The 22373-nt window shown below is 46.9% G+C and overlaps 1 protein-coding gene across 2 annotated transcripts; it reads right to left on the reverse strand.

Moving 5' to 3' along the window:
* Positions 1 to 611: 611 nt before the first annotated feature.
* LMO2 (LIM domain only 2) lies at positions 612 to 22039 on the reverse strand. 2 transcript variants are annotated; one of them, XM_029208752.1, is made up of 4 exons: positions 22025 to 22039; positions 10536 to 10761; positions 6231 to 6446; positions 612 to 1602 (listed from the first exon to the last, which is right to left on the reverse strand). In XM_029208752.1, the coding sequence occupies exons 2-4, from the start codon at positions 10574 to 10576 to the stop codon at positions 1383 to 1385; spliced, it is 477 nt and encodes a 158-aa protein (XP_029064585.1). In that variant the 5' UTR covers positions 10577 to 10761; positions 22025 to 22039; the 3' UTR covers positions 612 to 1382. The 2 variants fall into 2 exon arrangements, with proteins under 2 accessions (XP_029064585.1, XP_029064584.1); XM_029208751.1 differs by lacking the exon at positions 22025 to 22039 and adding an exon at positions 11549 to 11785.
* Between the last annotated feature and the right edge of the window lie 334 nt (positions 22040 to 22373).

Below are 22373 nucleotides of genomic sequence, written 5' to 3' on the forward strand. Positions count from 1 at the left end.
ATTGAAATACATCTCCCGTTAGTCTTTCATTGGGACGTTCTTGAACTAGTGAGCTGAGAGGTGATGACCAGCAGGTGGCGCTCTGAGCCAGTTCATGGCTGCCTGGATGCGGTGAAAGGCAACCGCACAGACAAGGTGCCTGCTTTAAATCCTCAAGGTAAGGTTCTCCTAACCACTTGTCATAAAATACCCTGAGACACACGTCTTGGAAAATCGAAGTGTCAAGCTCAGCATCTTTGCCACATTTCAAACTAGGTAATTACCTTCTCTCCCAAGGGAATCTGTTTTATGTATTTGTGTCCTTCCTAGGTTACAGGTTTCCCAAAGGCAAAGATCTTGCCTTCTGTTCACTCTATACAATGCTGAAGTGAAATGCAGGTTTTACAATAGCAATCTAATTATTCTACATCCCTCTGAGCTACATGATGACCCGTTAGATACTAATTGCTAGTAATATAGAAACGTGCCTGCCTCATATAAACCCTAGCCATAAACTTGTTTTTATTTGACCTAAAAGTAAATTGCTTATTTACTTCTCCTTTACAATATAAAAAGCCATTTTTTTCCTGCCATCCCAAATTGTAAGTCATTACCAGGTAAACAACACTGTGTTTTAGTCAGTCATTTTTATTGTCCTCAGAGTTTTTTTAAACTACACACAACAAATACTTTGATATAATCTAAGATAATAAAATAGGTGAACAACTTTTTTTTTTTAGATTTACATTTGTATAGAAACAATCTGTGGAACTCCTCACTTCAAAACTAAGGTGTCTAAAAACAGTGATCCATCAGCATTGCTTTAAAGAATTGTTTGGTTAAAAGTTGCAGTTTTCATTCTCAACTGAAATGTCTCCATGCAGTGTCCCTTGGGTCCAAAGCTTAAGGCCTTGGGAAGGTGGCCAAGAAGAAAAGGATGGCCACTCTTCTCTCTGTCCTTCCCTCGTGTGGAGGACAGTGGTTGGAACAGGGTTCTCATAAAAGCCGGGAAGAAAAGAAATCAATTGCACATCTCTAGTTTTCAAGGGTTAAAGACATAACAAGTCTGGGCAGAACAAGTCCCCATCTGTGGAGGGGAAGTTCCATCATGACGGTACAGAACACTCTCTCCCTCGCTAATCATGTCAGTTATTACCCATAGGCTGTGGCCATTGTCCATAAATTCTCCCTCAAGGCCAGTCATTTTGTCACGTTTAAGTTTTGCCCCCTTGCATTATGTCACTTGGATGCTGTGTATTGGTTCTTGGTGTCCAATTAGGGTCTTTCACCCCCTAAGAAATGTCTCAGCCCACCCTCAAATCCCCCAAATGCCTAAGAGTGAAGACCCCACGGAGACAGTGACTTCAGTGAAACACCTCTCCAGAGATGCTGGGGCATCTGGCCTATATCATCCCATTGACCTTAGTCCACTCATAGATGTCCTGTTCACACACTATATCAGAGTTGATGAGGAGGTATCTGTCACCCACACAGAAATGCTTCTGACAGGCGGCACATTTGAAACATTCCAGGTGATACACTTTGTCCCTCACCCGCATCGTCATCTCGTAGGCACGGATCCGCCTGTCACAGGATGCGCAGAGGCCGTCCTGGCCAAAGAGCCTGGGGAGAAAACAGAGAGAAGAGCTAAAGAGACAGTGGCACAGATAATACTGGAAGAAAGGGCCTGAGGATGGGTTCCATGCTGTAGGCTGGATTCCCAAGACGTCCCAGCAAGGAAGAGCTGGGTCCAGATTGATGGCTGACTCGTTCGCAGTGTTTCCTAGAAGTGGGTCCTCTGGGATGAGACTGTATCTGTGGCATTTGTGTTTGGCATAACTCGTCCCTTTTCTGAGCTCTCTCCCTGCCTGCAGCCACCACCCTCCACGCCTCCAGGTTGCCCCGGGCCCACCTCTGTGGAAAAGACTCTCAGCTGAAGTCATTTCAGAGGTTAGGCATGGGTTGTGTGTCTCTTCCCAGGGGAACTTTCATTTTACAAGAGGGGCCAGGAGTAAACCCTAGAGGCCCCTTTGAGAGGAAACTGACCAGGAATGCAATGAAATGGGCATCTTTCTGAGGCTCCCAAATTCTATCACATCAACAGCCACTAATTCCACCCATGGGGAGGGTTGGTCTTGAATTCCTTCAAAGGTACCAAGGCCATCTCCACATGATTGTTTGCTGGGACCCCAGCTTCTGGGAGACAGAGGGAGTTCAACCGAAAACACGTGGTATAGTTAATCGTGCCTCGGACATCTGGAGGATGGGCAGCATTTCTCCACATAGAATGGAAGATCTTAATTCGAGATCTCGCTGCCCCAATGGCATGAGTCTCTGGAGAAACTTCTCTTCTGACATTGAAATCAAGACCCTCGCTCCAAGTCTCAGCTGACAGGTTACTTATATTAAGCAACATGTAGTGCCAAAGTGGGAGATGCAATATGGTGGAGCCTAGTGCAGCGGTTCCCAAAGTGTGGTCCTGGGACCAGCCGAATTTGCATCACCCGGGAACTTGTTAGAAATGTTCACTCAGGCCCTCCTGATTGAGATGCTCTGCGGGTGAGGCCCAGCCGTCTGTGTGGTCCTGAGCACGGCCAGGTGATTCTGATGCAGGCTGAAGTTTGAGAATCAGCCCGCAAGAGTGGGATAACACAAGCACTGGAATCAGGAGACTTGGGTTCAGCCAGGACTAGCCCTGAGTACCTGAGTGACCCTGGTGGGACCTCTGATTCCTCTGAGCTTGGCAGTGATCATAGTGTGCCCCTCACCCGGCTGTTAAAGGATGGACGCGGCATGTCAAAGCACCAGCGTTCAAGGGCAAAGCCAGCGCTGGCTGGGTTTTAACACATCCTGGGGGTATTCCAACAGGGCCAGTCTTGCTGCCAGAAGTCATTTTCCCACATGCCTGATTACATGGCATGTCAGCAGGTCCTTTCCACGGAAAGCCTTCAGGGTGGTTTTAGGTGAATGCCTGTTCTTCTCGGAAGTTCTTATTAACTTCAGAAGAGCAGAGAATCAACTGGTACGTTCTGAGAGGTTCTAGGGGAGATGAGGGCAGTTAACAAATTTTGAAACACATGAACAAAATTAATGGAACCAGGAAGACATGGTCTGTGGGTAGAGAACTCATGGTTACAGCCAGGCCAGCTAATTTCCCTCCGAATCCCGCTTTCCATTTGAAGAGCTCTGAGTGTTTTCAAGGCACCACCTGGGAGCAAACTCATTACTGGGGGAGAACATTTTATCCCAAGGCAGCAGATGGTGGAGCTGTAGGGAACTGCCACCCTGGAGGTCACAGAGTGGAAAGACAGTTCTGATTTCCTGATTGTTCAGTAAGTTGAGTTTGGGTCCAAGTGACTTACAAAACAGTGTGTGTGGAATGAAGCCAACCACCTGGGGTGTGTGACCCTTATGGAAGGAGAGCGTTTATTAAAGGGAAGTTGGGGGTAAATTACAACACACGTCAGGCAGCTAACGAAGGGAAGGATGAAGGACTTGTATTTGGGAGACAAGTTCAGGTCCCAGCATCACCTCTAACTAGCCGGGTGCCCCAGAGCCAATGACACCCTCTGCCCTGGCTTCTGTGTCTTAAGCTATAATGCAAGAGAACTGGAAGAGAAGGCCTCTGCAGGCCCTTACAAGCTCTGGTTTGCTGGGACTTCACTAATGGTGAAAATAGCCAGGACTTGACATCTAACTTGGGCGTTCACCTCTGGCACCAAGGATTGGTGCCTTAGGCTGGATATCCCAGAAATAGACCCTGAGACCAGGATTTGTTAAGGATGTGTCATCAGGGAAAACAGGTAAGGTGGCAAGGGAAGCCGGACAGAAGGGGTGCAAGGCAAGCAAAGTTGCACACTCGGGCCAAGTCCGAGGGGAGCTTCAGCCTGACTGCACGGGGACTCTGGGGTGTAAGTTATGTCTCCAAGCGGCCCTGGCTCCCGGCAAGATTGCAGGACTTTGGTCTCCGGCAGTGTCAGCCACTGGGCCAGGTCTGTTGGGCGTGGGGGGGTGGGGGTGGGCAGTGGGCACACTTCTGGCTTTAACAGACACAGGTGCTGGCTGTTGAAAGTAAAACACTTAGGGGTGGGGAGGCACTGCACACAAAAACTGGTAAAAAGCGATCCAAGGGGATCTGGGCTGGGCACTGATATTAACAGTTATTCTTCGGTTCCCAAGAAAACAACATAAGAGCACAGGGTTTACTTAGGTTCTGCATGGGGGTCTCATGAATATTTGAGGCTAAATGTCTGAAAGGGACTGTAACAGGCAAGTCAAACACTGGAAACCCTCAGGGGGAGAAGTTCTCCTGGGGCAGGGGTGGGTGGGCAGGGGGAGAAGGACTGAACCCCATCATAGAACCCATTTCCTCACTCCTCCAACTTGCCTTTTGCAAAGACACTGCCAGATATGTCAAGAATGCAAGCAAACAAGTCCATGGCTAAAGGGCCATGCCTGCAACAAGAAATGATTTTTCTCCTCTGTCAAGAGATGTCATGTCTGAAGCTCCCTCCTGCCCATTTTAATAACAATAATATAAATATGAAAGGATGGCTGGAAACGCTTGCACTAACACAGAGTTAATTAACATGTTGCCTAGGAATGTAACAGGGAGAAGAATTATTTCATGTCACCGAGACACAGGTTAATTAACACGGGGTTCTCCCAGACTGTCTTTTTTCTCTCCTTTTTAAAAATGCAAGAGATTAACAAGCCCAGGCAGCACGGGGTTTATTCTTGAATGTTATATAAAAACCACAGAAATAGGGAGAAGCCCGGGCTCTTTTGACCTTACTCTATCTGTACTTCATTTAATAAGATTCAAATGATTTGACAGGGATGTAGTCAGGGGGCCCAATGGGAATCATTTACCCGTCTGCTTTCTGCACTGTCTTGGCAAACTGATAGCGAGCAGAACCAGGTCTCTATTTATCCCAGTTCTGTTTTCTTGTTACTTAGTAAAAAATTGACCAAAATTAAAATCATGATCCTTGGAAACCCGACTTCTTTTCTCTGAACCACCAAATTTGCAAGGACTTTATCAGGAAATTTGGGGGTGGGAAGCTTACTCTGTCAGTCTCTGGGTGAACAGATAAGCTTCCTTCACCATGGAATTGCCTGCATTTTTTTTTTTTTTTTTTAATGTAAAATGCTCTGAGGGCAGGTTTGGGAGAAAGAGCTGGCCCGGCAGCCAAGGGCGCTGGAGTCTAAACAAGCTTCCCTGGTTTGGGTGGTTCTAATGTATTAGGGCTCCATGCTCCACAGACCCTCTGCCACAGGAAGATGGCAAAAATCTGACAGCTACACAGTTAAGCAGATTTGACAGCAGAGGGCACAGAGTTACCTCTGCAGCAGCTAATATGAAACTGGAAATGCTAGAACATTCCAGGCAAAGGCACTCATCTGAGTGCTGGAAAATTCACATAGCCAAACTTATGACCCAGAGCATCCAAGGTGGCCTCAGTGCCTGTCTCACTGGATGTTCTAGAGTTCCTATTTTGCCTTTCCATTCTTCCATTTCTTTGTTCATTAGGTCGGAAAAGACTCTAATGATAAATGTCATGAGCAGCTAACATCTATTTGATCCTTATACTCAGGCACCAAGCCAAGCACTTTACATGTATCACCCCATCTAATTCCCACCCCTTCTTGGAAGTAGGTATCGCTGTTATCCCCATTTTACAGATGAGGAAATCGAGGCTTAGGAAGGTTACGTAACTTGTCCAAGGTCACAGAGCTAGAAAGCAGTGGTGCCGGGGCTCAAACCTACAGCTGACTTCAGGGCCTTCCTGCTGTGACCGTCAAATCCTTGGAATGCCGTGGCGAGATCATGCTTTCTATTTTTAAATTTCTCATCACATAATATTGGAATCTTACAAAAGACTATTTGGAACCTATAGGTATATTTTGAAGCATTAAATGAGCTCCTAGGAGCCCACACTCAAACTTAGAAACTACAAAGCTCCCAGTTCCTTTGGCACGTCCTGTGCCTTCTCCCCAACCTTCTCCCCTTTTCTGCCCCACAGAGGGAACCGCTATTCTGAATTTTGTGTTCATCACTCTCTTGCCTTTAAAATATTAGAATCTGACCATGTAGGAATGTATCCCTGAGAACATGCTTCTCGAACAGGAAGAAAGGCCGACTGCTTCCCTGCATCGGGCAGCTGAGACCCAGCCTGACCTCACTGGGGCAAAAGGCAGGCACTGGGGGAGACAGACCCACAGCCCCAGGAGGGCAGCGAGGACAGTACCTGAGATAGTCTCTGCGGCAGAGCTTCCTGCCCAGCTTGTAGTAGAGGCGCCGGCCCACCTCACCCAGCCGGCACCCGCAGAGGTCACAGCTGAGGCAGTCCTCGTGCCAGTACTGGTCGATGGCCTTCAGGAAGTAGCGGTCCCCGATGTTCTGCTGGCAGCCTCCACATGTCAGCAGGGATGGGGGGATCTGCAGCACCTCATCCACTGGCTCCCTGGAAAGAAGGCCAAGCATTAGGGATGACCTCATCTTGGGGAGACAAGCACGGGAGAGGGGTCAGGAGTCATGCTGTGCCCAAAAGGAAACCTCATTCAGTTGCCTGTAGGTGACATAAGAGAAAGGAGGGGACAGCATATACCTAGGGCAGACTGCAGAGAGACCCTGCCAGCCTTGGGTTAGGACAGGAGAGAGCTAGACCCTACATCCTAGATCCCGGAAGAAGCAAGTGCAGGGCACCAAGAGGCACCAAGGCAACTGCAGGTGGTACTGCACCCCTACCCACAGTCCAGCCCCACTTTCTCGGCACCTGTGGTCTCTTTTCTTTATCTCCCTCCTACTCCATCTCCACACCTCTCCTCTTTCCTCCTCACATACCCAGGACCCAAGGGCACTGCCCAAACCCAGAGGAGGCACCCAGGACTATAAGAGTTGCTTGCTGCCAGGACAGTGACTTCCGAGAGGGCTAAGAATCTGCAAATTCCCTTTTGAATCTCCGTGCCATCCTGCCTCAAACCCTTCCCAACTGCACAAAAGCAGAGGTGAGGAAGGAAGAAAGAAGAAAGGGACCCCAAGTTATTTTAGGTTGCTTTCTCTTTCCAAGATAAAAATTCCATCAGGATATAATAGAAATTCTCATTATTATTATCTTTTAATAGAAATTCCGCATCCCATCCTTCTTACTGAATGAATCCTTGGAGAAAAATCTCAGGTGTTAATTAAGGCCACTGTTAAACTTATAAAGGACGTCAAACAGAACTTTCTGCACGTGAACATTTTTACAGCAGCAAAACTGATTCGGATGAAGTTGATTTAGGAAAGAAAATGGGGAGGGGGCAATAATTATTTTCGAGAGAGTGGAAGGCAATTAAACAGACTCTGAAGTCTCCACCCAGGCAATTGTTAGGAGTGAGCCTGTGATGTGTGTTCTTTCACTACAATGTCATACAGTGTCTCCAGTTCACTTTGCTTCACTGGAATCTGAATACTTCTGTTTTACATTTTAAAAGAAATAACTTTATTTGCCAAAAGAAAATAAAGGGAGTGGGAGAAATGATTCTCTCACCAGATGGGACACAGGAAAAACAGTATACCTGTTGATCTGTGACAATTAACAAGTGCTTTCTTGAGCCTCACTCAAACACAAATCTATTTTTCAAAATTCTATTATGTTTTGAAAAATGGAACTGCCTCCAACTGTGAAATTCCCAAAGGGAGTTTCCCCCTCGGTACTTTGAGGGTATAAATCTGTGTCTCTTATTTCCAGCTGACGCTAACTTACCAGGTGACCTTGTGTCCTGATTGGCCTGTGCCCACAGCACTCAGCGTCCTTTACACCTAGGGATGACAAGGCTCAGGGAACCAGTGTTGATAACACACTCTGACAGCTTCAGGTGACTCTGTCTGTAATGTGCATACCTCCCTGTGAATATTTAGGGCTACTGAAACCGAGCCCACACTTTGTAGATCAAGTATGAGGGTCCTTTGTGAGATGATCTCCTTTTAGAACAGGGAAATGTAAAACCCAAACCAGTTTCCTCCTAAAAACTCAAGACTTTGAATAGTTTTAAGAATTCACTGAAGCCTGGCTTGCTTTTGTTTCCACGGGTTATACATAAAGACTTCCATTCTCCCTCCTGAAAAATAAAACACCAGCATTTTCACATGCATCACCTCAGAATCGCATCTCTTCCCTTTCCACAGCCCATGGTCTTACTTTAGGCTTTCAGAAACGCTCATGGAACCTCAACACTGCTGGATGCCCTGATGCTGAGCCTGCCAACCAACTGTGAAAGAAGAGAATTTGCACTTAGCTGGTGCAAAACTGCCTGGAATTAAAATGAACTGCTCTTGTTACTCACAGGGAGGCGGTAGGGGCCACTGGTGGCCCAGTAGAGGAAATCTCTGTGTGAATTCTGGCTGTCTTTCTGTCTAAATGTTTCATTTGCATATGCCTTGGCAAATTTCTGTGTGTAATTTGGAGATGCTGATCAGACTGACCTCAGCTGCACTGACCCAAGTATGTACACAATGAAGCTTCTGGTAGAATAGTGGTTCGCAGTAGAAATGGTAAGCAAAAGAGCTATTGTGATGGCCTGAGATGAGATAGGAAAGGATAGGATAAGATATTGCTTCTATCTTTCTATAATTAATGATAATATCACATTATCTTTGGTGGATGTTCCAAGCCAATAACTGAGTGGGATTCACTCCCTAATATTTTATATTCTCCTAGAGCCTATCTGAATATTATACCTAAACACACTTCGGCCTGGATTTCTGGGATAATTTCTCAACAATTTCCAAGAGCGATAGGGAAAAAATGTGCTGCAGTAATTTCTCAGTGAGCTGGTCCATCTCCAATGAGAGCTTGTCTGCATTGGGCAAATAGTGAAGCAAAGGATGGAGAAGAGCACCCTTCAGTAGGTGCCTGCTGTGTTATGAGGTAAAGATGTTTCAATTTTCCAATCTCAGTGAAAAAGCACAAACTTTGAAAAGAGAAACACTTCCTTCAGGGAACTGAAACCTCCAGATTTATCTTCTAATAAAAGGCTTAGTGATTGAGTTCTACTGATCGAAAAGGCATTAGGAGCCTTTCAAAGGTAATTCATCCAATTCACTCTCTTATTGTATTACTATGGTCTTGCCTAGGCTCTGAAAACTCAGGGCTAAGTTGTAATTCTCGGTTTGTTAAAAAAAAAAAAAAGAGCAAACCACCCTTTAAACCCAGTGTTTTCGTAGATATATACTTTTAAAAAGGAATGTTATCTTTCTCCTGAGAATTTAAGGAAGCTGGGTTTTTGTTAGAACAAACCAGACTCCTTATAGAATTGGCATCTGAACCTTCAAGATTGAATAGGGTTGTTTATATTCTCACTAGATCATGGTACTTCCTGTGTTTTATGAGAACACGCTGAGCTTTTATGCTCGTAACTGAGGGTAAAACCCAGGTATATAAACACCATAGGAGACTGAAATTGGGAGGAGGAGGTACTTCAATCAGGAAAGCACAATTCTTTTAAAGCAGAAAAAGAAAAGAAAACAAAACAAAACAAATGCCTCTTAAAAGCACAAATGGACAAGTCATTAACCAGCTCCTTTGGTCTGTGTAACAAATCCCTTCAAAGGATTAGATGGGGACTTCAAAGGAATAAATGTTCTCAAAACCAGACAGCTAATGAATCTTAAAAGGGCATTTGCGCTGACGGCTAAATGATATCTTAAAACAACCCTTTCTCCGCGTCTTAACACTAAGGAATGGGCTGGAGGTAAACATTGGGAAGAGGGGTTACTTCAAACCAGTCAGAGCCTCAGAAAACAAATGCAGTTCATTAGAGCTCCGGTTCCCAGACTCCAAACCCTTTGAGACTGTGATAAAAGCCGTGAGACTCCGCTCCCCAGAAAAAATTCACCTATACGCAAAATGGTGCACTAACTTTCGAGGTTCAATGGTCCCCATCGGTGGACCCCGAGGGGAGAGGCGGGGACGTGTATCCAGATTAACTCCGTGTTTAGCTGCTCTAAAGTCTCTGGAGGCCTGAGTGAGCTCCGAGGTGAATTCTCGCACCTCCTCACCCGCCGGTCCCTGGCGCTGCGGGCAGCCGCTCCACCTGCGGACCGGGAAGGGGGCCGTCGGGGACTCGGGAGGCCTCCACTTGTAATGTCCCCCTTTCCAGGACCAAATGGACAAAGAGAAAGGGGACCGAGAAGGAACGAGAGGGGAGAAAGGAGCAGAATCGAGTCCTGAAGGCTCTCGGGACTGCACCTGCGCGCCTCCGACCTCCCCCTCTGCCTGCTCCGGTGTAAACTTTCTGGCCCACAGTGGCTTTGGGGAGAGTCCCAGGTAGCCGGGAGGGGCCCGCAGCGGCGCCGGGCCGACCCCCTCTTCCTGCCGCCCGCCGCCCAGCCCCTCTCACAGTGTCCCCGGAGTCACCCGATAGGATGCGGGAGCCCCGCGCAAGACAGAGGGAACCAAGGGCACGCTGCGGGCGCGCACCTGGAGCCTTCTCGCCGGCCGCCCGCGCCACCCTGCCGCCCCAGGGCGCGAGGCCGTGGACATCGTGGGTGGCAGGGGCGCCGCACTTACTCAGACGGGTCCAGGCTCTTCCTCTCGATGGCCGAGGACATTGGGGAGGGAGGTGGTGTGCCAGGCGGCGGGGGCGCTCCCTTTGTGGCGCGGGGCTGGCCGGCTGCCGGGGCTCGGACCCCCTCGGATGCTCGGGCGCCGCCGCCTCCGCTCCTGCGCCTCCTCTTGCTCCGGCGCTCTGGCGGCGAGCTCGCCCCTCCGCGCTCAAGGACAGTCACCGCGCTCCCTTCAAACGCCAAAGAGAGAGAGCGAATCACCGGGCTGCCGCGCGCCGCGGCCGAGGCGGGGACAGGGGCGCGCAGCCTGCCCCGGGCGGCTGCAGCTGCCGCTGCTGCTCAGGACTTAACCTTCCATCCCGGTCCCGCCGCCGCCGCCGCCGCCACCGCCGCCCGGTCCGGCTCGGCTCGCGCGCTGTCGCCGGCTCCGCGCCGCCCGCGGGAATGGGGCGCGACCGTCCGGCCGCCCCTCGCCCCTCGCCCCTTCGGCCCGGGTCGCGGCGCGCAGCTAGCCGCCGAGGGCAGGGAGGGGGCGGCGGCCTGGGGGCCGGGAGGGGACTGCGCCTCTCTCCCCCGGCTCCCTCCTCTCTCGGGAAGGTCTATTTTCGCTCAGCTTCCCTCTGTCTCTGGTTTCATTTCCTTTTTCCTGATCACGATTCAAATACAATAGAAGGAAATCACATTTAAAGAGACAGCTGCCCGGTACCCACACCCCCCTTCTTTTTTCTTTTTTTTTTTTTAACGGGGCTCCTGGGGATTAGCGATACAAACAGCAGCCGCCGCTGCCGCAGCAGCCTCCGCAACAGGACTGAGTTGGCGTCTTAAAGGGGCCAGCGTCGGGGACGGGGAGAGTCTCTCAGTGAGCACCTCTCCTTGGAGAGGCGGCTGGGTTGCCTCTAAATCATTCTTTAGGGATGCCCCTCTTCGGCGTTGCCCTTTTGGTAAACTAAGATTGAAAGTAACCAGCGGGCCGCTCGAGGAAGAAAGAAAAGACAAGAATGCGAAATAAGCACATACAGAGATGCACGCGTTCCGAGTGGCGTTCGCGCCCGTTCGAGGTTCCAGGTCCGCGGACACGGAGCGCGGAGATGCCCCAGACAGCGCGGCTCTGCTGGCTGCGGACTTGTGACTGCGTCCGCGCTCCAGACAGGCGACGGGAACTGTGCGAGCAGAGGCCGCACGGGCTGGGTACGCCTGAGCAGTGCCAGGGGCTGCTAATCCCAGAGGGAGCGTGGTTGGGAGGGACCAAGCTGATCTCAGTCTCCTCTCCATCTGCTGGCGGCAGAATTCCCTCCCTCAGCATCTTTCAAAAATCGGACTCCTGCGGTTAAACTGGCCCCTGTAAAGTGCCAATAGTACTCTGCACAGAGAAGAGTGCCTCTCCAATGAGGGAGAGACTATTTTGCCCTGGGTCAGGGAAAGCGAGAGAAGCCAGACTTGATTTTCGAGTTCAGGTTTCCCCTCCAACCTCAAGGGCAAATTCTAGGAAGAGGGAGGAATGCAGAAGGGGAGAGGAGGAGGCTAATAATCTGCTCTTGTGTAGAGCAAAACTTTAGGTCCCTTGGGCCTCATCAGAATTCCTTGAAAATAACTGCATTCAGAAATTATTACTAAAGGCCTACTTGTGCATGACACCAGTCACAAGTCTTGTAAAGAAGAAACTACCAAGTACTTTCAGGATCCATAGTTTTATATGAGCAGTCTGGATCATGGTCATGGATATTGTATTCCCATTTTAAAGATGGCACTGAAGGACCTGGATGAATCCACCCTGAAAGGTGGTGGCTGAAATCAGAAGTGCATCCCTGTAGGCATCGTTTTCCCTGTTCAGAGCTTATCCTCAGTAACTCCTCACATGTAAAACCAGAATTTACTATTGCTTGCATGCTCTTGTCCTTTCCTTACCTCCATGTCCAAAGCTTGAGTCCCTATGGGTATAATTAAAATCTCTCCCAATCTCCACCCCTCCGGTGTGTGTGTGTGTGTGTGTGTGTGTGTGTGTGTGTGAAAGGAAGCCTTAAGAGCAGCTTTGGGTCCAACTCAAGGCCTTCTTGAGTCTCTAAAAAGGCCTTCTCTGCTCCTTGTTTTTAATTTAAAAAGGGAAAATGCCTAGAATTTTTAGGTCAGCCTAAATTATGTGATAACCATGTAACCTACTACTCTACAATCGGAAATGAAAATAAACATATATATAGGCTGTGAGGAGCAGTTCACCTATTTACAACCAGTCAACGTGGTGATTAAATGCTAGGACTTGGGCATCCGACTGCCTGGATTTGATTTAAGCTCTTAGTTATAAGCTAGCGGGGCCTATCTAGGAAATTTACTTAACCTCAGGAGGCAGTATTGGTAGTGGCTCTGGAGTCAGACAGCCTGCACCGCAACCCACCATTTCCCACCTGTGAACCTGGGCAAACAGCAGGAATTTAAATGCCCAAGATCCACATCTGTCAATGGGGGTGCCAGAATCTATTGATTAGTTGTTGTGAGGATGAGTGATTGCATGCAGTGTGGCCCTTAGACGTGTAATGAGCTGGGGGAAATACAGACATGAGATTACATACATGGATAGCATTTGGTGTGTATTAAGCTCTCATAAATGGTAGCTTCTGTGTTACAGCAGACTATCATTGGGAGAATTTAAAAAGAGTTTGAAATTAAATTTAAAGGTGAGCTGGGGGTTAAAAATAAGAATTTTCTGCCCAAATTTTAAAAACTGTCCCATTTTTTAAAAGCAAACAGAGGAGGGTCCCTTCACTTCACCTCCTTGTGCTCGTATACAAAACATATATGCATTTTCCACTTTAATGTTCACTGCCTTGGTGATTACATGATATGTTTGCATCTGCTTGCTTTTATTAAATCTGATAAGTTGCTTCCTACCTTGCTATATAGTTTTGCATGGGGCTTAAGTTAGTTGTTATATTAAATATATCCTTGGGTTCCAGAGGCAACCTCTAAACGGCCAACTTTGGGGCATGAAGTTTCCTTTTAATAATATGCTTCTGTTTTGACCCGAATGTGTAAAGAAAGAGCGATTACTGCCGATGACTTTGGGTCAGTTTCTTATCTCTCACCACTCTTTGGGGAGAACTTCCTTAGAGAAAGTGAATATTTGAAATGGTATCTTAAGATTTCAATTTCACACACAGTAGTTGTAAGAAATAACTGCCTACCGGTGGGATTTCATTTCTATTCAACGGGCAATTAAATTGCTCAAATTTAAGTTTAACATTTAGAATCGAGTCTCAAAATGTGTTTTCATTATGACTAATTTTAAAGCAATCATGACCTTATTGTATCCTTCCATAGCAACCTTATGCCTTATGCAGAAGAGGGACTCAGTAACTATGAGGCAATTTGAACACGTAAAATGGTTCTTGAGAGTTGGGGAAATCTATGCTTGATCCCTATCCAGTGGGATTGTAATTTAATTCCTTTTGCCTTCCCCCAACTCCTTGCAGATCTTAAATACCCTAAAATTTAGAAAATTTCCAAGTTTTCCGTCCTGAATGTGAATGTCAGAGGAAGACTGAATGAGTTGGCATGATGAATCTGACCCTAGGTGGATTACTTTCTTCCTGTTGGCATTTTCTATTCTTTTTTTGCTTATTACATCTACAATTGTTTTCTCCGGAAGAGCAGTTTAAGTGACTAAGGCTACATTTCTTTGTTAAAATGGACTTCCAATACAAAGGAAAATGCAAATGTCATTGGGAAAATGTCAAGAATGACAATTTACCTCTTTTATTTTTTTCCAACCATTAGAAGCCAACTTGCGTCATATACCTGTTAGTTGTGACATTCACATACAGGAACAAAAATAAAGGTTTATTTTATTATGGCTTCAGCTCCCATGCAAACTTCTTTAAACTACTCAATTGTCACAAGTATCTGGCTCCCAAACACATTTCAGAACATTTCAGGGCACGTTGATGGGTATGTTTTCAGAATGTTAGAACTATTAGTGACCTTAGTGATAAATAAACCAGATTTCCTATATAGTAGAAAAGAGCTCCAAAAAATCTAAAAAAAAAAATCTTTATCAACTGAGTTTAGGAGATGAGCATAGGTGTCAGAAGGCATAGCTCAGCTGTTTACTAGCTGTGTGACTTGGGGGAAGTTACTTCACCTCTCTGAACCTCAGTTTCTATATTTGTCAAATGGAGGCAATAGTAACACTCAGCAGGGCTGGGACTAGGATGAGGCCATAGGGATGCCTGCTTACTTCACAGGAATTTTAAGAGGATTTAATAGGATAAAGTGTGTAAAAATGCTTTGTACAGTGATGGTGCATAATATATGCTCAGAAATGATACCTGTTGTTCTTACCCTATCTTTCAGAAGTCATCACCACCGTATTAGGTAGCAACAATCTCCCAGCTAGTCAGGACATCCGGCAAAGAATGCTGCGACTGGGGTGCTGTAGAAAGAGCTGAAGTGTGCCTAAGACATCAGCAGGCTTCAGGCTTGGGGAGCCCCCATATTTCGACCGAAATGCAGGATTGTGCCCATTTAGGTCCTGGGTAGGCTGCTGACAGCTTCACTGCTTCCCTACCACATTGCCTGTTTCAGCCACATCCCTGATTTTATTCATCTGCTTTTCCCCTTTCCAACAACTTCTAAATCACCTTTTACAACTAAGACAAGAGGCAAAATCAAGTGCTAAAGTAACTGCCCCCAAATGTCACAGCTCCACAGCTAGGTCTTAGCAGAGTTGACCTCACAGCATGTCCTAGTAGAAGGAGCCTCTGAAATGTGATTTCCCAGCTTGCTCCTTGGAGCAGTAGGGGTTCTGAAGTGCTTCCCTAGTGGGCTCCACCGCCCCTGCTCCAACTGTAGCAGCTCTGCACTTATTGACATGTTGCTCAGCCTCTCTGGACTTTAGCTTCTGCATCTGTAAAGTGGGCATATTCAGAGTACCTATCTCATGGAGCTGCTATAACAATTCTGTGAAATGAAACATATAAGGTGCTTGGAAAGGAGAGTGGCACATAGTAAGCTTCTGTGGAAGATTTTGCTTATACAGAGAGATTCCAACTTTAAAATATTTGAACAACCATTGGTGATTCAGAGCCCCTTTGATGGACAAGGCAAATGAGACATGGAGTCAACAGCTCCTTCTTCCACCTCTGCCCCCATCAAATCCTCCCCCACGTTCTCTCTTTGGGTACCAGACCTGAACTTATCTGCTGCTCTGTGTTCAAGGGGGAGTCAGAGCTGGGTGAGCTAGCTGACTCACGGAGCTGTCCCGGGGCCCTTTGCTCACATGCTCCATTTCCTCTCTTTAGCTGCTCAGAGGCAGCCCCACCCGGCTGACACACCACAGTGCCTGGGACCCTGCAACAGCACATTTGAGATCCAAGCTCCTTTATGTGGCCTAGAAAGCTGTATACTATCTGGCCCCTACTACTCTTTTCCATCACAACCCCCTCACTCTCTCTGCTTGAACCACACTGACCTTTTCTCTATTCCTTAAAACAAACCAAGCCGACTCCTATTGGAGGGCTTTTGCACCTGCTCCTCCCTCTGTCTGAGATGCTCTTCCTCTAGATCATCCCATGGCTCCCATGTACTTCACTCAGGTTCAAATGTTTACCCTCATAAGAGCCTTTTAAAACCCCATTTCTCGTCATTCTCCATCTCCTCATCCTGCTTTATTTTTCTTCCTAGTGTCATCATTACTTATACTTTACATATGTATTTGTAGTTTTTTATGGGTTTGGTTTTGGCTTTTCTTCCCAGCTAGAATGTAAACTCCATGAGAATAGGAATTCTTTATGACTTGTTTCCAGTTGTGTCCTCAGGACCTAGAATGTGCCTAGCACACAGTAGGCCCTCATTAACTATTCAATGAATGAATGTACAAATGGTAGCCTTCCCCTTTGGCCAAAGCATGCCTGCATTATGCTCTCTGGGTAAAAGTTAAGAAGGAACTTGAAGATCCCTTGTCTTCCTTGAGCATCGCTTTTGGGAGACAATAAGGGCCCAGATACCATTCAGATGCAGACCCAAGAGTTTGGTTTGGGAACGAGATCAAGCTCTTGGCTGCTAGGAACACGCAGATACAGGTGTTTTCAGGAAGCCACAAGGTCCCACTTTGAAGCTTGATTCTCCACTGCAGGGCCCCCATACCCACAAGGAGATGTGGCTACAGTGGACCAATGTGTAGGATGCAGTCAATTACATGGGTAAAGGCACAGGCTTTGGAGATAGACAGGCTTATGTTTGAGTCCTGGCTCTTTCAGCTACGTGATTTTAGGCAAATTATTTGACAGTCTGAGCCTCAGTTCCGTCACGCGTAGAATAAGGATAATTATATCTTCATCGCAGGGCGGGAGGAATAAAATGAGGCCGTGCATGTCAAATGCTTCGCACAGTGCTCAGTGGACGACAGCTATTATTAGAGTTCATTAAGCAAAGAGAAGCTCAGAGGAGGATAGTCAACCAGGGCGGGCCTTTCTCGACACAGAGGTGGATAACTGGAGTTCTGCCACAATGAGGGCTCAGCCCAAGCAGGTGGGGTCAGCCTCCTTGCCTGGGGGACCCTTGCCTAATCTTACCTTCTCTGGCAACCCCCAACCCCCACGGGGCAGATGGGTTAGGCTTGCAGACACCTGGCCTAGCTTCATGGTCAGGAAGGCGACATAAAGAGATGGTGTCAGGAGCCTGTCCTGGTCACTGGCTCTTCAGGGTTGGGGGTCTCTGGTCTGAGACACTGCACTCCAAACACACCTTCCATTGGAGGAGAGGCCAGGCCGCTTCCAGGGAAGTGGTGTTTTCTGGCACTCGTGTCTAGCTGAGGGCACTGAGCCTGGCAGGGGAAGAAGATTCTGGCCCTTCCTGATGACACTTGACTTCCTAAGCTTAAACCTCAGTGGAAAGGAGTCTTGTGTGTGACGCTCCCAGAAATACCAATTGCTGAGGGAGGTAGCTTTCAGCCAAAACGAGGGAAAGAGCTGCTTGCTTCTTCCTGCCAGTTTTCTCTGCTTCCCTTCAGCTGCCCGTCATGTATCTGACTGCCAGACTAACCCATCTGGAATACTGTTTTCTTCACTGTTACTACCCTGCTCAAGAATTTGCAATGGCTCCCTGTTTCCTCTGATTATTGTCGAGTAGCTTAACCTCTTGGGACCTCGATGTTCTCATTTTATAGAGGAAAGAGGTTGACTGGAAGGTTAGAGCTGCAGCTCTATGTGTGATTCTGTCCTTCTAGCAAATCAAGACCAAACTCCCCATGATTCCATTAAAGGTGCCTGTGATCCTGCCCACGCCATCAAATGAACTTCATATCCCAAAGCCCTAGAGCCTGAACCTTCCCACCAGGCAGGCTGCTCCTCTTTGACCTCAGACATCCTGCTCATGACCATTTCTGCACACTGTCTTATTCTGTTCTTTCTATCTGGAATGTCTGTGCTTCAAAACTTTGGTGCTAGAAGGAAGAGCAGAGGGGTTGAGAATAGAGATAAACCTGGTTTCTAGGCTCCACTTTACAACTTACTATCTGGATAATTAATCTTAGGCAAATCTCTGTGCTTCAGTGCTTGCAGTGATAAACTAGAGGCAATGATAAACATAGGGTGAGGAGGCATAGCTGAGATAATGTGTGCAGCAGGCAGAGCACAGAGCCCGGCACAGGGTGAGCGCTCGGTAAATGGCAGTCGTTACTGCAGTTAGTACAAAAGCCTCCGACTCCTCTCTGCCTCTCCAAATCAACCTGGACCCCACTCAAGCCACATCTTTGCACTGAAGGTTTTTCTGTCCCCTGACCTCAACTCCTTCCAGCTCTTGGCTCTAGGGCCTGGTTAGGTGCTCGTTAGGCTCTGCCTTGCAGTGCCATAATTTTATGTGTGCATACCATCTTGCCACCTTGTAAGTGACTTATGTTCTTAGAGAAGAGAGGCCATGATTTTCATTTTTACTAGTTCCCAGGGTATTGATATAAATTTGGAGATACTCAATAATTCCTTTTGAATTAAAGGCTTCAGATATCACATGCATGTTATCAATTTCCCAATTCTAGCTTCACACTGACATTCGTCAAGACCTGAGGGTCTCCCCAGAATCGGTATTGAGGATGGCCCCATGCATTGACAGTCATAAACTTCTTAAAAACCTGGCAACTCGAAACTATAAAACTCTTAGAAGAAAATGTAGGGTAAAAACTACATGACATTGGATTTGGCAATGATTTCTTGACTATGACACTAAAAACACAGGCTACAAAATTAAAAACAGATAAATTGGACTGCAATCAAAGTTAAAAACTTGTGTGCATCAAAGGTCAGTATCAAGAGATTAAAAAGGCAACCTATGGAATGGGAGAAAATATTTGCAAATTATATATCTGATAAAAGGTTAATATCCAGAATATTTAAAGAACTCCTGCAATTCAACAGCAAAACCCCCAAAAACCCAATTAAAAAGTAGGCAAGGACTTCCCTGGTGGCGCAGTGGTTAAGAATCCGCCTCCCAATGCAGGGGACACAGGTTCGAGCCCTGGTCCTGGAAGTTCCCACATGCTGCAGAGCAACTAAGCCCATGCGCCACAACTACTGAGACTGCTCTCTAGAGCCCACGAGCCACCACTACTGAGATCGTGTGCCACAACTACTGAAGCCTGCACGCCTACAGCCCATGCTCTGCAACAAGAGAAGCCACTTCAATGAGAAGCCTGCGCACCACAATGAAGAGTAGCCCCCACTCACCGCAACTAGAGAAAGCCCGCGTGCAGCAACAAAGACCCAACGCAGCCAAAATTAAATAAATTTAAAAAAAATACAAGGAAGAGAACTAAAAAATTGTTTTTATTTTAAAAAAGTAGGCAAAAGACTTGGAGTGATATTTCTCTAAAGAAGATATACAGGGGTTTCCCTGGTGGCACAGTGGTTAAGAATCCACCTGCCAATGCAGGGTACACGGGTTTGAGCCCTGGTCCTGGAAGTTCCCACATGCCGCAGAGCAACTAAGCCCGTGCGCCACAACTACTGAGACTGCACTCTAGAGCTCATGAGCCACAACTACTGAAGCCCGCATGCCTAGAGCCTGTGCTCCACAGCAAGAGAAGCCACCGCAATGAGAGGCCCATGCACCGCAACAAAGAGTAGCCCCCGCTCGCCGCAACTAGAGAAAACCCACACACAGCAACGAAGACCCAATGCAGTGAAAAATAAATTTAATTTAATTTAATTTTAAAAAAAGAAGATATACAGATGGCCAATAAGCATATAGAAGGATGTTCAACATCACTAATCACTAGAGAAATGCAAAACAAAACCACAGTAAAGCACCACTTCACACCCATTAGGACGGCTATTATCCCCTAAACAGAAAATAACAAGTGTTGGCGAAGATGTGGGCAAATTGGAAATTCTGTGCTCTGCTGGTGGGAATATAAAATGGTGCATGCAAGTTCCACAAAAAATTAAAAATAGAATTACTATATGAGTCATCAGTTCTACTTCTGGGTATATACCCAATAAATAAATATGCATACAATGGAATATTATTCTGCCTTAAAAAAGAAGTCCTGTCACGTGCTACAATATGGATGAGACTTGAGGACATTATGCTAAGCAAAACAAGCCAGTCACAAAAGGACAAAGACTGTATGATTCTACTCATAGGAAGTACCTAGAGTAGTCAAATTCACAGAGACAGAGAGTAGAATGGGGGTTGCCAGGGGCTGGGGGGAGGGGAGAATTATTTTTTAATGGATATAGTGTTTCAGTTTGGGAAGAATAAAAAAAGTCCTGGGCTTCTCTGGTGGCGCAGTGGTTGGGAGTCCGCCTGCCGATGCGGGGGATGCAGGTTCGTGCCCTGGTCCGGGAGGATCCCACGTGCCGCGGAGCGGCTGGGCCCGTGGGCCGTGGCCGCTGGGCCTGCGCGTCCGGAGCCTGTGCTCCGCGACGGGAAAGGCCGCAGCGGTGAGAGGCCCGCGTACCGCAAAAAAAAAAAAAAGTCCTGGAGATGGATGGTGGGTGATAGTTGCACAACAATGTAAATATGCTTAATGCCACTCAACTATATACGGGGGAGTGGTTAAAATGGTCAGTGTTATGCCCATGTATATTTTTACCACACACACACACACACACACACACACACACACAAAACCTAAAAGTTTTTAGATAAAATTTAAAGACGTTTCCCTATGTGCAGAGCTGTCCAAGGTGCAGAATTTTACCTTTCATTTCAGGGAGCTCACAACATTCTCAGGTTCATCCATGGACCAATTTGACAACCCCAACGTATGGTGAAGCCAGTCCCGTGAGCTCTGAGACATTCTTCAGGTCCCCAATGGCAATTCCTGCTCACTTATGCCCCCATCAGCAGCACTGGTCCCTGACTTCTAGATGACCTTCTTTGCAGGAGCCCACTAGGCCCCAAGGACAGGGGAAAAGGGGGCAGCTTGTTATTAGTAAGTACAGCCACATCCTTAAAGGGACTCATGCTCTTATAGATTCCTATCTGCCCTCTCCTCTGAGAAGCCGAGGGTTAGAGTATAGCAGGCACAGGTTTCATTTGGGGTGGGGATGGCTGGAGTAGGGGGTCTCATGTAAGTAGAGCATCTTTAATGCTCCCTTGAGGCCACAGCCTCTCTCCAAAGGCCCCCAGGATGCTCGTGGGCCAGTTCAGCTCCTCCTATGGTATCAGGCTACAGTGCCTCCCATCCCATCGCATTGCAAAAAGCTGCCTTGGGTCGTAGCTTGCAAAGGAAGAGCTATTAAAACCTTTTCCATTTGTATTTCCTGCGTGGCCCTCCATCTGGAAATATCTTTTATCTGGCAACTTTTACAAAGCTGAATCTTGAAGGAGGTCCTGGCAGGTTTATGCTGGCCTCTCTATCACTCCAATAAGATATTTCCATCCTAACCTTCACCAGGGTCAAGGAATCATGACTTGGTCTTCAAAACAGGACTGGCATGGCATGGCAGCGATTCTTTCTGGCCCTGAGGCATCTTTTTAACCCTGAAAACGCCCACTTGGAGGGCAAGAGCGAAATCTAGAAGATTATTATACGCACTGTCTCTCAGCTCAAATGTTACTTCTGCAGGGAAGCCTCCAGCCTCTCATGACTAGATTAGGACCCACTGATGATCTCACTCCCAGGTTTTTTTAAATTGTTTTTTTCCCTTTTTTTTCTTTTTACTTATTTATTTAAGTATAGTTGATTTACAATGCCGTGTTAGTTTCTGGTATATAGCAAAGTGATTCAGTTATTTTTTTTCAGATTCTTTTCCATTATAGGTTATTACAAGATATTGAATATAGTTCCCTGTGCTATACAGTAGGACCTTGCTGTTTATCTACTCACGCCCAGTTTGGATCACAATTGGTAATTCTATGTTTTGTGGTTGTTAAGTTCTGTTGAGCTCCCCCAAAGACTGCAAGCTCCTTCTGCTTGGAATTGAATCCAAGAGCCTAGCCCAGCACATAGTAAGTACCCAATAATTATTTATTGAAGGAATGAATGAATAAAACTCATCTTACCTGCCTCTCCACCAGTTACTTCAAGTCCAGGTTGAAAAATATCTTCTTTTCAGAACTGGTGTTACTGAAAGAAAAAGAGAAACTCTCTGGTAGGTAGCTAGAAGTAGAATGGGGGTGGGGAGGAAGAGTCCTTTATCTTCAGTTAGAGAAATGTTTCCACAGGTCCCTGATAAACTAGGGACAAATACCTCCAGGGCTCTGCGATAGCCTGAGTGTCCTCGATAGTGTAGCTGGGTGGTGCAGGCCGAGCTTTGGCATCAGGGCAAAGGGATGGATTCTAACGGTTTCTTCACTGGTTGAAAAGGCTGCTTCCTGCCCAACTTTTTTTTTCTTCCTTATGTACCAGCTC

Source organism: Monodon monoceros, unplaced genomic scaffold (assembly GCF_005190385.1).
Source record: "Monodon monoceros isolate NGI ecotype Baffin Bay Population unplaced genomic scaffold, NGI_Narwhal_1 Super_Scaffold_7, whole genome shotgun sequence".
NCBI classification, from domain to species: Eukaryota; Metazoa; Chordata; class Mammalia; order Artiodactyla; family Monodontidae; genus Monodon; species Monodon monoceros.

What these genes read in the sequence shown, in the direction of transcription:
- LMO2 (XM_029208752.1), bottom strand. Translation starts at nt 10,576, where the DNA reads ATGTCCTCGGCCATCGAGAGGAAGAGCCTGGACCCGTCTGA. An exon ending in AAGAGCCTGGACCCGTCTGA is followed by an intron (nt 6,447 to 10,535) that starts GTAAGTGCGGCG and finishes CCTTCTTTCCAG; the next exon opens with GGAGCCAGTGGATGAGGTGC. An exon ending in TGCCGCAGAGACTATCTCAG is followed by an intron (nt 1,603 to 6,230) that starts GTACTGTCCTCG and finishes TTTTCTCCCCAG; the next exon opens with GCTCTTTGGCCAGGACGGCC.